The 13,799-nt window shown below is 37.3% G+C and overlaps 1 protein-coding gene across 7 annotated transcripts in view; it reads left to right on the top strand.

Moving 5' to 3' along the window:
- MYO16 (myosin XVI) overlaps window positions 1-13,799 on the top strand; it is a 356,937-nt gene that overhangs the window by 280,634 nt on the left and 62,504 nt on the right. For all 7 annotated transcript variants that reach the window (XM_031503852.3, XM_021545590.4, XM_021545595.4 and 4 more), the window contains exon 28: window positions 9,017-9,119. In XM_031503852.3, coding sequence (XP_031359712.3) covers window positions 9,017-9,119 — 103 coding nt within the window. The remainder of the gene's footprint in view (window positions 1-9,016; window positions 9,120-13,799) is intronic.

Genomic DNA, 13,799 nt, shown 5'->3' with positions numbered 1-13,799 from the left:
TTTTTCATCTGTGAATTTTAAAGCTTGTGCTATTTCTAGACATAGAGAAATGTTGTCACAAGGTGCTAAAATACCTACCACAGCACTGGATTTAATCTAAAGGTATGGATTATAAAAATAGAATTATATTGGTACACAAATAAGTATAATGAAAGTTCTTGACCCATATCTCAGAAACTGAGTTCGATGTGCCTATAACAAGCAGCTAATAACTTTATTTCAGAACCTTAAGGTTCCAACAAAAATCTTTATTGACTGCTTCATAATTTGCTGACATCACATAATGACAAAGATAATGGACATAGATTTATGTGTGGCAATAAGAAATTCAGTTAAATACCTTCCATAGAAATAAAGCTTTTAAAATATTATCAACCACTAATATTTTCACTAATCTTTATACATTGAAACTCTTCTAAGGAAATGCTTGTTAGAATTACTGACCTCCTAGATTAATACAGCATATATTTAAAATAAATATTTTAATGAAGTAAGTACCTAGCACATTCATTTATGCCAGTAGCACTATGCAGGAACTTTGAATTATCAGATTAAGATGCAAATTGTCACATAGATTAATTTTACTGTACAATTTAAAAATAATTCCATGTTATTTATTGCTTAATGAAATATATCTGTGTTTAGAAAAATATTGGTTGATCTTGAGTGCTGTTTTTTTATGGTCATAGGACTTGTATAGGTCATAGGACTTGTATAGATGCAGTCCAGCTGCCTCACATGCAAAAACAACTGTGACCCTCCTGCTGTTTCCTCTTTCTGTGGCTCTGCAGCTGTTAAATTCTTTCCACTCCACCTCAGATATTCATGGCACCCTTTTTCTCCTTATCCATATCTCAATATTCTCTACAACCATTTAATCTTCAGCAGGAGAACCTGGAATGACACTTCCTTAAGCTAGATTTCCTAGTCAGGCTGAATAATAATAGGCAGTTTATACTGGTGATATCTGAGAGCAAACACAAAATCCTATGCAAGCATGCACATAAAATCATTTTATGCATCTTAATCACTGGGTCTTACTTTGCTTTCCTGTTTAGACCAATGTGGCATTAATTTAACATCATGTGTTTTTTGTAGAATTACTCCAGCTATATTCCACTCTAAATGAGAGCAGAATCTGGTCCACTCTTGGCACATGACCTTAGTATATCTTGAAAAATGATGCTCTTGTATGGCTTGTCTAACCATTATACAATCCAGAGCCAGGAGAATCCCTGTTACCCAGACTGATAGTACTCACAGGGTTCAGAGGCACAAGGGAAGCTCCCACAGAAGATAGAAGTAGAGATGATCTCACAGAAAAGCTATTTTGACATATGGTTTAAAAGGGTCCAAAAATCCTTCCCCATAATCCCAATTAATGTTATCTACTAGTGAGTACTGCGGGAAGGGATTTTTATGTTCCCATTCCTCTTTGGCTGAGTACTGGTTGCACAGGAGAAAAAAAAACACCAAAAGGAATGAAGAGAAAAAGGAGGAACAGCAAATCTAATCCTATTTCTCTTTAATATCACAATTTCCATTTGTCTCTGGTTTTACTTTCTGCTTCTGCAATATACATCTTTCTCAGAAAATTTCCCAAAGAGCTGGGCAGTGCCTTCTTGGCAAGCAGTGAGCCACTGAAGTAGCAATGTCACCAGGAGACCAAGCAGGAAAGTGTCAGTGTTTCAGTGTTTCAATTGGAGGACTTTTGATGTCCTATTAGCACATGGCTGTGTTGCCAAAGGAAAGGCCCTTCACTGATGCCAGACCTACAAGACCTTTGTGTTAAACAGAAGCAAACTAGCAGGTAAACAAAGAAATTTAAATGTATTCTATAGCCCATATAGAATTTAAATTTATTCTATAGCTCACTGTGTACAGTGAAGCAGTTTATGGCCCTGTGTGCATGTTGGCGGGATGCCCAAGCATGGAGAGGTAGTTAGCTGTGGAAAAGACCTACCTAGCAAGAGCTAAAGGTAAACATTTGCTGAAGTAGAGTCAGATGTATATGTTTGTAGATGTAATAGAATTGTTTATTTGCTCAATGCCAGCGTATTTCTGAGACAATGTGTGATTTTTGCAAATTTTTAAAGTAAATATGTTTTACATTGTTTTGTCAAGATGAAATGGGAATGTCATCTTTAGGTAGAATGGTGCAAAAGTATTGTAAATCTTTAGCAAATCTTTAGCAGATGTTGCAAATTCATATTTTGTATTTACATAGTTGAATCCACTAATCCCAAGAGCTGAACTATAATTTATATTCTACTCACTATTCTGCTGCCACATTGTCTGAGATAAGAAAGCCTCTGCTTAATTACAGGAAGTATATGAATAAATAATCCAGGACTAAGACACACATATCTTCATTACTTCTTTTCTTCAGAAACTGAAATTCAGATGTTTAGAAAACATCTCACAAAGGCTCACAAAGTCTAATGTAAAAAACCCCATAAAACTCAGAAAAAATTAATTATTCCAATTAATTTCATTATCATCTGTCATAAGGTAGTATCTTTATCTGAGAAATTGGTCTTCCTTTTTATTCAGTTTAAGTAAAAACATCCCAAATGACCACTTCTGCAAAGGTGTTGGCTTCAGTGAACTTCATAGCCATGACCCTCATTCAAAAGTCTTTACTGAGCTCTACATTGGCCCAGTGACTGACTCACATTTGAGCTACTGTAAAATTTTGTTCTGGGGATATTCTGAGCATTCTTCCAGTTTTATTTTTTAGTCCTAAATTTTGGGTTTTTTTCTCAGTTACTTGTCATTTATTGTCATTCTTGAGTATATTTTCCTTTTTCTACACACATATTAAAGCATGCTGCATATTTCCCTATAACCCCTTGTATAGGAAGTGAATTTTTAATTGTTGAAGTAAAAAAAATCAGTATATTTTACAGGAAAAAAATATCTATAGAAACAAGGTAAAACTATGATTAGTGGTCAGTTTGTTGTAAAATGACTTTTAGCATTATTAGTTTTCCAAAATTGCTGTGCTTTTATTTTTTTTTCCCTTAATTCTTATTGGACAGCAAATCTAGACACTTAAGACTGTGTTTCTTGATATCAATTAAGATATTAAAAATATAATATGCTAGGCAGGTACTTTGAAGTTTTGGTTCATTGCCATATATACTTACAAATTGTTTCAGGTACATTGCACTTCATTCTCACATTTACAATATTCTGAATTATTTCTGTAAGTCTCTATGAAGCAGCCTTGGTGTGAAATTTGTTTGTAAAAAGGTGAACTTTATAATCTTATTCTGAATTTTTGTAGTCCTAAAAAAGAAACCCCAAATGCAGTCTGTCTGATGTAATCTGTTATTTCTAAAAGCATAATTTTCTTCTTCACATCCAAAGATTTATTCTCTCAAAAATTTTTAATATATGCTTTGGTTCTTAATATTTATGCTCTATAATAAGATATTTATGTCATATATATTGTACAGAGATTGAAAGAATCACTTTTGTTTTCTTGGAAACTATAATATTCTATTTCCTCTTTTCTAATTATTTGGAATTTCCCATATTCCTCATATTTCAAAAATAATTAGGTTATTCGTTCAAGAAAAAAAAAAAAAACAGAGGGAAGACGAATTAATGAATATTTATTATTTACATAAAGGTAACATTTATCAAAAATTTCCATCCTATTCTTTGCTACTCACTGATTTTATAAGTTTTCTACTGAAAAATTTTCAGGCAATCTCTCTCCAGCAGATAGGCTCTCTGGATGTTTCAGCTTTCACTTGATATAATTTTCAAATAAAACCTTGCCTAACCCACTCTTCCCATCCTCCGCAAATCTAAACAAACAAAACTAAAAATCCTGAGTTATAAGACATAGTGACAAGTTTGGCAAACAAATTCCATTTCTTTCACATATTTCAGATATCAACAATTAATGATTGTCAAAGAAAGAGAAAATGTAGTATAGAAAGGGGAAAAGAGACAATTTTCTGAGACAGCACAAGCTGAACCTTTATGATGGCAATTTTTGTATTTCTTCTAGCAAAAATATGGGACATAAATTAATTTTGATTGCTGCCTTTTATTCACTACCTTTTGAATAGATCTTATTAAATCATACCAGTTTACCTTGGCAAACAGTGTACATTGTAGTAAGCAAAAAAAGAGGAAATTAAGCTACAACATAATGAATTATACTGACAAGAGTGTCACTCATTTTTCCTTATATAAGTTGTGTTTGGATATTGAAAACTTAAAAGCAGATAACTTATCACTCTTTAAAAGCAGTTACCTGCCAGCCATATGTGATTTTTATTTTTTAAGCAACAAGACAAAGACATGGAAAGAAGGAGCTTCCTTCAGGAAAGATTTGACTTGTGGTGTTAGAAACTATCCTCTTACTGAGGACATTGGATTGCAGGCAGTAGCTACCTCTAATTTTATTATTTTTTGTGTTCCTTTCTTAATGAGGCAAGAGAGAGACCTGAGAATAAGAACAGCAAAACAACCAACCAACAAAAGTAGTTCTGTGGCTTCAGTTCAAAGACATCTTTTATTAAGCTATTGATTTGGAGCTGCTTGTTTTCCTGCCCTTTGTACTTGCCGTGTTTTCCTTTAGTGTCTTCTGTCACGTTGTGCTATTGAAATTGAGTGAGTCATGTTTATTCCAATGCTTAAAGATTTGCTGTGCATACAGAACTGGGAGTACAGCCCTACGGCCCATTTGTGCACACTCTGTGTAAATCAAATAACGTGCTGAGCCTTAGAATATTGCTGTGGGTTACTGTGCCATAACCTGAACTGCAGAATATTCTGTCTTGGGGAAAAACAGCCTGCTGGATCTTGTCAGCTGTGCACTTAGGGAGGTGAGGGAGAAAATGATTAGATAACATCCTTATCTGTGAAGACCCAAGAGAACTGAGTTTTCCCTATTCACAAGCTATTGGCAGCAGTATCTACTCCAAACAAATAAAAAGTTTCCCTGATAGAGCACATCATTCAGAAGCAAAGGAAGAGAGGTCAAAGCACATATCTGCAACACCAGAGAATCCTGGCCAGCCTGTACATGCTCACAGTGTGAGCCTGTCTAGCCAGAATATCTTTCTTCTGTTTATGCTTCTGAAAATGACAAGTTAGGACAAGGAGGGTGCTGAAGGAAAAAGCTGGGGAAAATGGATCTTTTCTCACACTGATGTCATGTGGATGGGTACTGGGGAGACCCTCCTTTAATAGTAGTGTTCACTGTCTCAACTTGTAACTAGAAGAGGTTTTGTATTTACTTCCTTCCAACAGTACATTAGTCTTGGCATAGCAGTGGAATGGTGTTGATTCAAATTAATCCTTTAGACCCCTCTGTTTTGTATTTTATTTTTGATCCCTTAGTGAATGAGTTGCTCTGACTAGCCATGAAACGCTGGGAATTTTTAGCTTCCTGGCTATGAAAGAGATTCACTTTGCCTGATATTAGATGTCTAGGCTGGAGGCAAGAGCATCTTTATATTCAGTGAAAAGACACAATGGTCTTACAGTGCACAGTTCATCTGACCTCTTGTAAACATCAGTATTACAGTGAGGAATATGACACCAGAATACTCTATTCTACTGAATTTTAAGAAAGTCTAGACAAGTGACTTGTCAATCCAAGTTTAGCTGAAATGTATTTCCAGGATTAAAGGCCTCGAGGTAGCACTGAGTATGCTTTCTGGATTCCTTAGGATCCTCTTTAAGCATTCTGCATTATCTACTGGGGGCAAAGTGTGTGACCTGTCAGGTGGGAAGAAGCCTGGTACTTAATTGGTTGCATTCATTCACTTCAGAGTAAAGGAAGTCTGGAGTGCTGGGGGAAGAATTCTCTGTGAGGGAAAATTTCAAAGATTCCCCAGATTGCATTTCCCCAAAAGCAAGCCCCCTTGTTGCAAGTAATTAAAGTTTATTTATACAAGCTTGCATCATAATTTCAGTATTCGGTGATACTGTAATTTCTGTGATAGAATAAATTATAAAAAAATAAATTATTTTGCTCATCCTGAGAATGATTAAATTTAAGATTATATTAAATTATTGTGTCTACGTGGAAACACAAGGTCAATCCACATTAAAAAGTACCTGATACCCAAAAAAGATTTTGCATTTTGATAATAATGTCACAGTTGTAAGTTTTTATTTCCTTCTTTATATTTTAGTTTACTGTCAATTTAAAGAAAAAGGTTTTCATTTTTTCACTCATTTACAGCTAAGTACAGAAGAAATTATGTAAGCTTATGGTTAGACCATCCCTTTTGTCCAGAACAAATGTGGGCTCCCACCAACAGGTGTAGTCCTCTTATTCCATTCATTCAAGAACTTCCATTAATTCCCTGGCATTGACATGGGTATATGCACAGCTGGACTGAGAGTCAAATTGGGGCACCACTATGGCTGAAAAATAGCTGCAAACTTTGTGTTGATTTTATCTTTATACAAGATGAAAATGGTTGATAACAGATGATAACACAGGAATTAAAGGTACTTTTTCATTTTGGATATTGTCCAGTAGATTTGAAAAAAGTGATAGGGCAAATAAGGAAGTTTCTTAGACCCTCTGTTAGCCACTGCAGGGTGAGTAGCTCAGTCAGACAAGTAGGTATGAAGATGAGCTTCCTCTCAGGCACCCAAATGAAAGCATCCAGTCTGGACTTCTCCTCTGAGTCCACCTGTGGCCAGTGGAGAAAGGCACCTCCAGAGGGCAATGTCTTCTCATTTTATCAAAAATATCTAGAACGCATAGAAAAAGTCACGGTGGAAATACCTGTCTTCACAGGCTGTTTTGAGAAGAAGGTGACTAACTCAGGCTAGCACAGCTTTTCAGTGTCTAACATAGGGAAAGTAGACCATCTTCCAAATGTCCTGCTGTATTCACAGAGGAAGTTTATGGCAGAGTTAAATTTCCATAGCTTCCTCTTTCTCTACTACTATAACCAATCCTCCTTTTCTAAGATAGTGCTTGCTTTCATAGATAGAAGGGGATTGTGCGCTGTGATTAGACAGGATAATGTGGTGGAATTTCAGAGACTTTAAAAGCTGGAGGAAAGTGGTGGATCATTTTTGTCTGGCACCCTGTATAATACAGATTATAAGGAATGTTTGGCTATCCTTGAATTCTATCATTTTCATGACATTAAAGAAAACTTGAGCCAAATGTAGAAAGAACTTCAACCTTTTAAATTTTAATTTGGGTTGGTTTTTTGGGGTTTTTTTTAAGGGGAAAAATAAGTTTCTTTCAGTTTCTCCTGTAAGGGAGTTTCAGGCTGACCACTTTTGCAGTTACTTCTTCATGCATTGTGAGGCAATGCTTAGTCATGAATCTTCACTTCAGTCAGCAGTTGCTAAGCTTTCCAGCAGTTATTTCTCTAACACCTCTGATTTCCCATGACTTCTAAGAAAAAACTGTTAATGCAAGTAGGGGAATAAGGTGACTCCAGCCTTAATAGAAACCTGTAAAATAAATGTCCTTATGACCATGCAGCTAGTTGAATATCCCCAGTTTTCTAATGCTAAACTGGATTGTGAGACTAAATACAAGGATCTGTGATGAAGTTTTGGACCCTTCTTACCACAGAACATTTCTTGGGCACAATTTGGGAGCTAGGACAGGCTGGTGACCAGTCAGAGAAGGCAGCTTAGACATGGTTACACTCTGTTGTAAGGAGACAGTTCAAAAGAACAGAGCAAACTACGTAATATTACATGTATAAATAAATCATCAGGCTAGGGTTTTTTCCAGATGGCTTCTATGCCAGAGAAGCAGTCCCTCTCACTTTTCATTTACTAGTGTAGACTTAGCCATGTGGTCCTCAGCAGGACTGCTACCAGACAAGAGAGTATCTCCAGACTGCAGGAGCTGAGGTACCCCAGGGTCTGTGCAGCTGCACCAAACTAGAAGTCTAGGTGAAATTTGGTCCTACAGCAGTTTACCTGTAGATGTTGCTCCAGACTTGCCACATCTTCTGGGACAACTGAGGTCCCTGGATTCATTCTAGCACTGCAGCTTTGCCTACCATGGTGTGTGAAAGGGATCCCAAGACAGCAATATTTTGGGTTGTAGCAGAGATATAGGTGAATTCAGCTGTTAAATAAATAAATTAATTAAATAGCAGGAAATGTAATTAACACACAAACTTCAAAACTTCTTAATTTCACTGGGAGTTTAATCAAAAGAGGCATGTTTGCAAAGTGTATATCCTTTTCAAAGCCTAGCTTTTTGTATCAAAAAACATTCTGACTCATTACATGCAGTCAGATCAAGACAAAGGAATACCTCCAAGAAAGTATAGTAATATTATGTAGCATTAAGATGTATAAAATTCATTAATTTTTTTAGTAATAAGTTACAATAAATTTAGTAAGTCGACAGTGAAAGTTTGAGTTCTATATTTTATTGGACTTTGTATTACTTAAGTTTCCTTCTTGATATTTTTATATGGTACATCAAAGAGACCTTTAATATCCAGCATTTTCTGTCTTTGAAGGTACTCAATGCTATAATCAATTATCCTCTTGAACTTCTTTCCAGTAGTGTAAAACTGATCTAGTTCCTGGAAGTCTCTTTGCTACATGACCTTCTGTTCAAAATGAAATACATTTCAGATTGATGAAAATAATTTTTGTCAATGTTGCTTTCTTATGAATTACACATTAAGAGGCATAAGTTGTATGACACATACTGAAAACTTATTTTCTTCCTTTCAATGACCCAGTTCAGTCCCAGTGATCTTCACTGGGGACGCTTTTCATTCCTTTGGCACTGATTTTCAGTGAGGCATCCAAAGAACTGACAGGAAGTAAATTTGGGTTTTAGGCATCACTTGTTATTAACCAAGGTCATGTCTAAAAATATACAAGATTTAGAGCAGTTTGCCTTCTTGTTTTCTTCACCCTGATCAAATCCCAGCCTTCCAGTTTGGATATTCCTTTGAGAGTCAAAGGAAAACTGACAATTTCTACAAAATGTCAATAAAGTCAACACTAGAGTAACTACTTCTGCTGATTTTTCTAGGTATAAAGATTTGGCTGATACTGCAGCAGGAGAGAAGAAGAAGTTGAGTGCCAAGGAGAGATGTCGTCTTGTTCTTCAGCAGTGTAAATTACAAGGCTGGCAGGTTTGTGATCTACAGAGCAATTAAAATATCATTCTTTAAACAAGCTAGCTGAGTCATTTCCATTGGTGGCAAGCCACCACATCCTTTGCAGCAGTGTATTTTTTTGACATTTAATATATGCTTGGGTAAATTATAAAACTAATTTTCAGATTTTTATGAGTAACTGATCATTGCGTCAAAAAATCTGTGTATTCTTGTGGGAAGAAAATATTCAATTAACCAAGCACACTATGTAAATTTTTATCCAGATTTTTGAAGGTATTTATTATATACATTTTAGTGGTTGAATAGTTCCTGAGTAACCTTACACATTTTATTTATTTAAAATCCTAAATGCTCTACTGTCGTAACAGGGCAGACTCAAAATCAGCTAATTAGGATTTCCCAGGTAGTCAGTGCATTTGTAGGTGCCAGCATGCTGATCCACAGACCCACCAGAGAACCTGAGGTTGCCATACATCAAGTAAATTAAAAAAAAATTTTAAAAAGTGCCAAACACTAAACAGGAAACTATCAACTCCCTGTCCTGTCTCCTTATCCTGTTTATATCATATAATTCTCAACAGTATGAAGACTTCAAGGTGAATGTCTCCATTTGTCCCGAGTACTCAGTTTTCTGCTTTGGATAGCTTTGTAATTGAGTAATTGAGGGACTAATTTCTCTAATATGTGCATTTTAAAAAGAAAAACGTTTCTTTTCATAGTATAGAAGTTATTGAATAGAAATGAAGCTTTCTGTGGCTTCACACACAGCACACTCCTGCAGGCAGCGTGAGGTTCAGATTGTGGCCTTTTTCCAGCCTAGCAGAAATCTGTTCCACAAGGGAGCATCCAGACCAATTTCAGGGATAGCTGTGAAGTTAAGGGATTGGACAGTGGATAGGGCTCTCTTATAGGCTTCTTCAGTTTAAAGGATGAGGTCTTCTAATTAATGTATAACCTCTGAGTATTAAGATGCCCAGAAAAGTTTCTGCAAGCTGTTCATAAAGGCCAAGTTCTAAGTCAGAATGTGTGCTATGGATATTTCTCAGTGGCCCAGATTGCTTAGTAACAGGAGCAAAAATAGGCCCCCACTAGGCTGGGAGCACACATGTATGATCACCTGAACTCAGACATGTAAGAAAATTTTTCTTTTATCAAAATACTATTTAAAGCCACAATTTATTCACCAAGCAAAGCAGAGGGCGCATATAGCACCTTTCCCTCAATATAAAAGACCAAAACACTGAAAAAAATATTACTAAAATAGACTTGTTTTTCCTACCCAGGCTGTGTAAGTTTGCTCTGATCTATGTTCTGCATCATTGCCACAAGGTTTCCTATTACAAAAAAAAAAAAAAAAAAACCAACCATTAACAACTAGAAACTGTACCTTCACTTACAAGTACCTGGAGATGAGAGAATCTCTCACATTTAGAACTTATGTGGGGATACAAGCTTGACATTGGACAAAAGCTGTGTAACAATAATTGCATAGTGTGCTCCAGTCACAAAACACAGAACAGAATGCCTATCAAGTTTATTTCCCTGGAGAAGAACCATTGTTACAGCACAGGAAAAAAACAGTTGGTCATCACTGAAAGCCTTGAGCTCAAGATTAGTGATTCTGTAGTGATAGGCATTTGAAAACAAGACTGAAATCTATGAAGACAAAAATTTTAAGAGAAAATTGCAAAACAGAATCCTTCCATCATGCAGAGGACTGAAGATTGTGATCTCAAACAGATTTTAGAAGTTCTGACTCCAGAATCTCATTAACTCCAGAAGTCAGGTGTGCAAAACTACAGCAGTGCATAATGCATTATCCCTCAGACCAGAAGGGCACAAAACTCTTCAAAGACACTGATATGTTAAATGGAATGGGAGGGATTGGGTGCGAGAGTTATACCATTGTCACTCAGTGACTAAGAAGCACATGGTAACAGATTCAGCTGCAAGAAACAAGGTTTGAAAAAATGAGTGACCTTCTCTGTACACCTTTTTCAAGCCACAGAGAGGCTTTCTTCCGAGGCTTTCTTCCATAAAAAGAAACAGAAAGATGAAAAACGTAGAAGAAAATTTAAGAAAATTCACTCCAAGTCCAATTTCTTAAATATTCAGTGAATACCAGCTTGGTACCAACCTATTTTGTATAGGTGATAAAAAAACATATAACCAACAATCAGCAGTAGTGACTAATGTCTGTGTCACATAATCTCTCTCTCAATTATCTTTTTGATTCATTTGACTAATCATGAAAGTTGAACTTTAAATAACAATCTAAATGAAGATGCTTACACAATCTGCATTTGTCATGGGTGCTCTCCTCTATGCTTTTACAGCAGAGGACTCTGCAAAAAAAGAAAATATTTAACAGGTAGAAAGAGGGAGGAGGAAAGGAAAGAAAAAAGGCTTTAGGAAACAAGCATGATGCCAGCTAGCAAAGTCAGAAGAAAGGAGTCATCTGTAGTGAATTACTAAAAATCATCCAAAAAAGCAGGGGGTTACACATATAACCAGTTTATTCAGACACTGTTGCCAGCAGTAACTACTTCAAATGAGTCACTGCTGGAACTGAAAATCTATTTGTTGCAGGAGTTCATGAATAAATCAAAAATTGTCTTCCCAAAAATGTTACATGCACTTCCCTGAAGAGCTGTTGCAGATTCAGGTAAAAAAATAAACCAAAAATATAGCCAAAATGCCCTCATCAAAGATGATGATATTTATGAGAAAGCAACACAGATCTGAAATCAACCTCCAGCTTATATGTCATCATCTGAAGATGAAGTTGTCAATAAGCTCAAGAGCAGAGGGGGAAAAAGAAAGATTCACTTTTTAGCTGAGTGAATCTGGATACTTTAAACTTTCTTCTGACAATATACCTCACCATCCCATTTTGAGAAAGGTGATATTAACCTGAGGGAGGGAAAAGTGTTCTGAATTAAAATCCCTGAAAATGAGTAAAGAAAATAGTATCTTTGTGTTTATTTCCTGCTTGACAATTTCTCTGTTCTTTCTCAATAAGTTTTGTTTTAAGAGCATTTTGTTAACCTACAAAACAATAAAGCTCAGACCCTAATCACAGAACATGTTCTTTCTTCGCTAGTAAATACTGCAATCTGTTTTCAAATAGAAAAAAAGTGCAGAAGATCCAATACCAGGGTCCAATTTTGGTTTATTTTCTACTCTTTAGCAAAGCATAAGAGAAAACACTTTTAGTTGGCCAATGTCTTGTGCTCGCTTCACCGGCTTACATGTTAGAATCAAGTATTTATTATCATAGAATAATTAGGGCTGGGAAAGATCTCCAAGATCACTGAGTTCAGCCTTTGATTGAACACCATCACATCATTAGACCATAGCACTAAGTGCCATGCGAATCTGCTCCTTGAACACTGCTAGGGATGATGACTGCAACATCTCCCTAGGCAACCTTTTCCAATACTTCAACACCCTTACAGTGAAAAAATTGTCCAATCTTAACCTCCTCTATGGCTTAAGGACACTTCCCCTTGTCCTGTCACCAGTTTCCAGGGGAGAGGCAGACCCCCACCTTGCTTCAACCTCCTTTCTCTTGTAGCTGTAGAGTGATAAGGTCCTCCCTGCGCCTTCTTTTCTCCAGGCTAAACAATGGAAGCTCCCTCAGCTGCTCCTCACAGGAGCACTCCAGATCTTTTACCAGATCCATTGCCCTTCTATGGACATGCTCAAGAGCCTCCATTTCTCTGTTGGAGTAAGGGGCACAGAACTGGAAAAGGAATTTGAGGTGTGGCTTCACCAGTGCTGAGTACAGGGGTACGATCTCCTCACTGACTTTGCTGGCCACACTATTCCCCACACAGGCCAGGCTGCCATTGGTCTTCTTGGCCATCAGGGCACACTGCTGGCTCATGTTCACCCAGGTGTCAACCAGGATCCCCAGGCCCTTTTCTGCTGGGCTGCTTTCCAGCCATTCTGACCCAAACCTGAAAGGATATCTGGGGCTGTTGTGGGCAGAGTGTGGCCTCACATTTGGCTTTATTGAATGTCATACCATTGGTCTTGGCCCATTCATCCAACCTGTCCAGATCCTTCTGCAGAGCCTTCCAGCCTCCTAGTAGATCAACACTACAACCCACCCTGATGTTGTCTGCAAACTTACTGGGGGTAACTCAATCCAAACCTTTGATAAAGATGTTAAACAGGACTGGTCCCAATACTGAGCCTTAGAGTACCCCACTAGTGACTGGCCGCCAATTGGATGTGGAACCAGCCACATTCACCACCACACTTTGGACTCAGCTGTCCAGACAGTTTTTAACCCAACAAAAAGTGCACCTGTCCAAGCCATGGACTGACAGCTTTCCCAGGAGGATGTTGTGGGAGTCAGTATCAAAGGTGTTACTGAAGTCCAGCTAGACAGCCATTTCCCTCATCCATGAGACAGGTCACCTGTCATGAAAGGAGATCTAGTTGGTCAGGCAGGACCTGCCTTTTCTAAATCCCTGCTGGCTGCTGATCCCCTGATTGTCCTGCAATTGCTGCATGGTGGAACTCAAGATGATCAGTTCCATAATCTTCCTTGGCACTGAGGTCAGGCTGACAGGCCTGTACTTTCCCAAATACTTCTTCAGGTCCTTGTTGTAGATGGGCACCACACTGGCCAAGCTCCCATTGTCTGGGACCTCTCTGGTTAGCCAAGACTGATGATAAATTATG

This window comes from Lonchura striata, chromosome 1, assembly GCF_050655825.1.
Source record: "Lonchura striata isolate lonStrDom1 chromosome 1, ASM5065582v1, whole genome shotgun sequence".
Lineage (NCBI taxonomy): Eukaryota > Metazoa > Chordata > Aves > Passeriformes > Estrildidae > Lonchura > Lonchura striata.
Note: the sequence above shows the minus strand (reverse complement) of the source record. Positions and strands in the feature narration are given on the sequence as shown.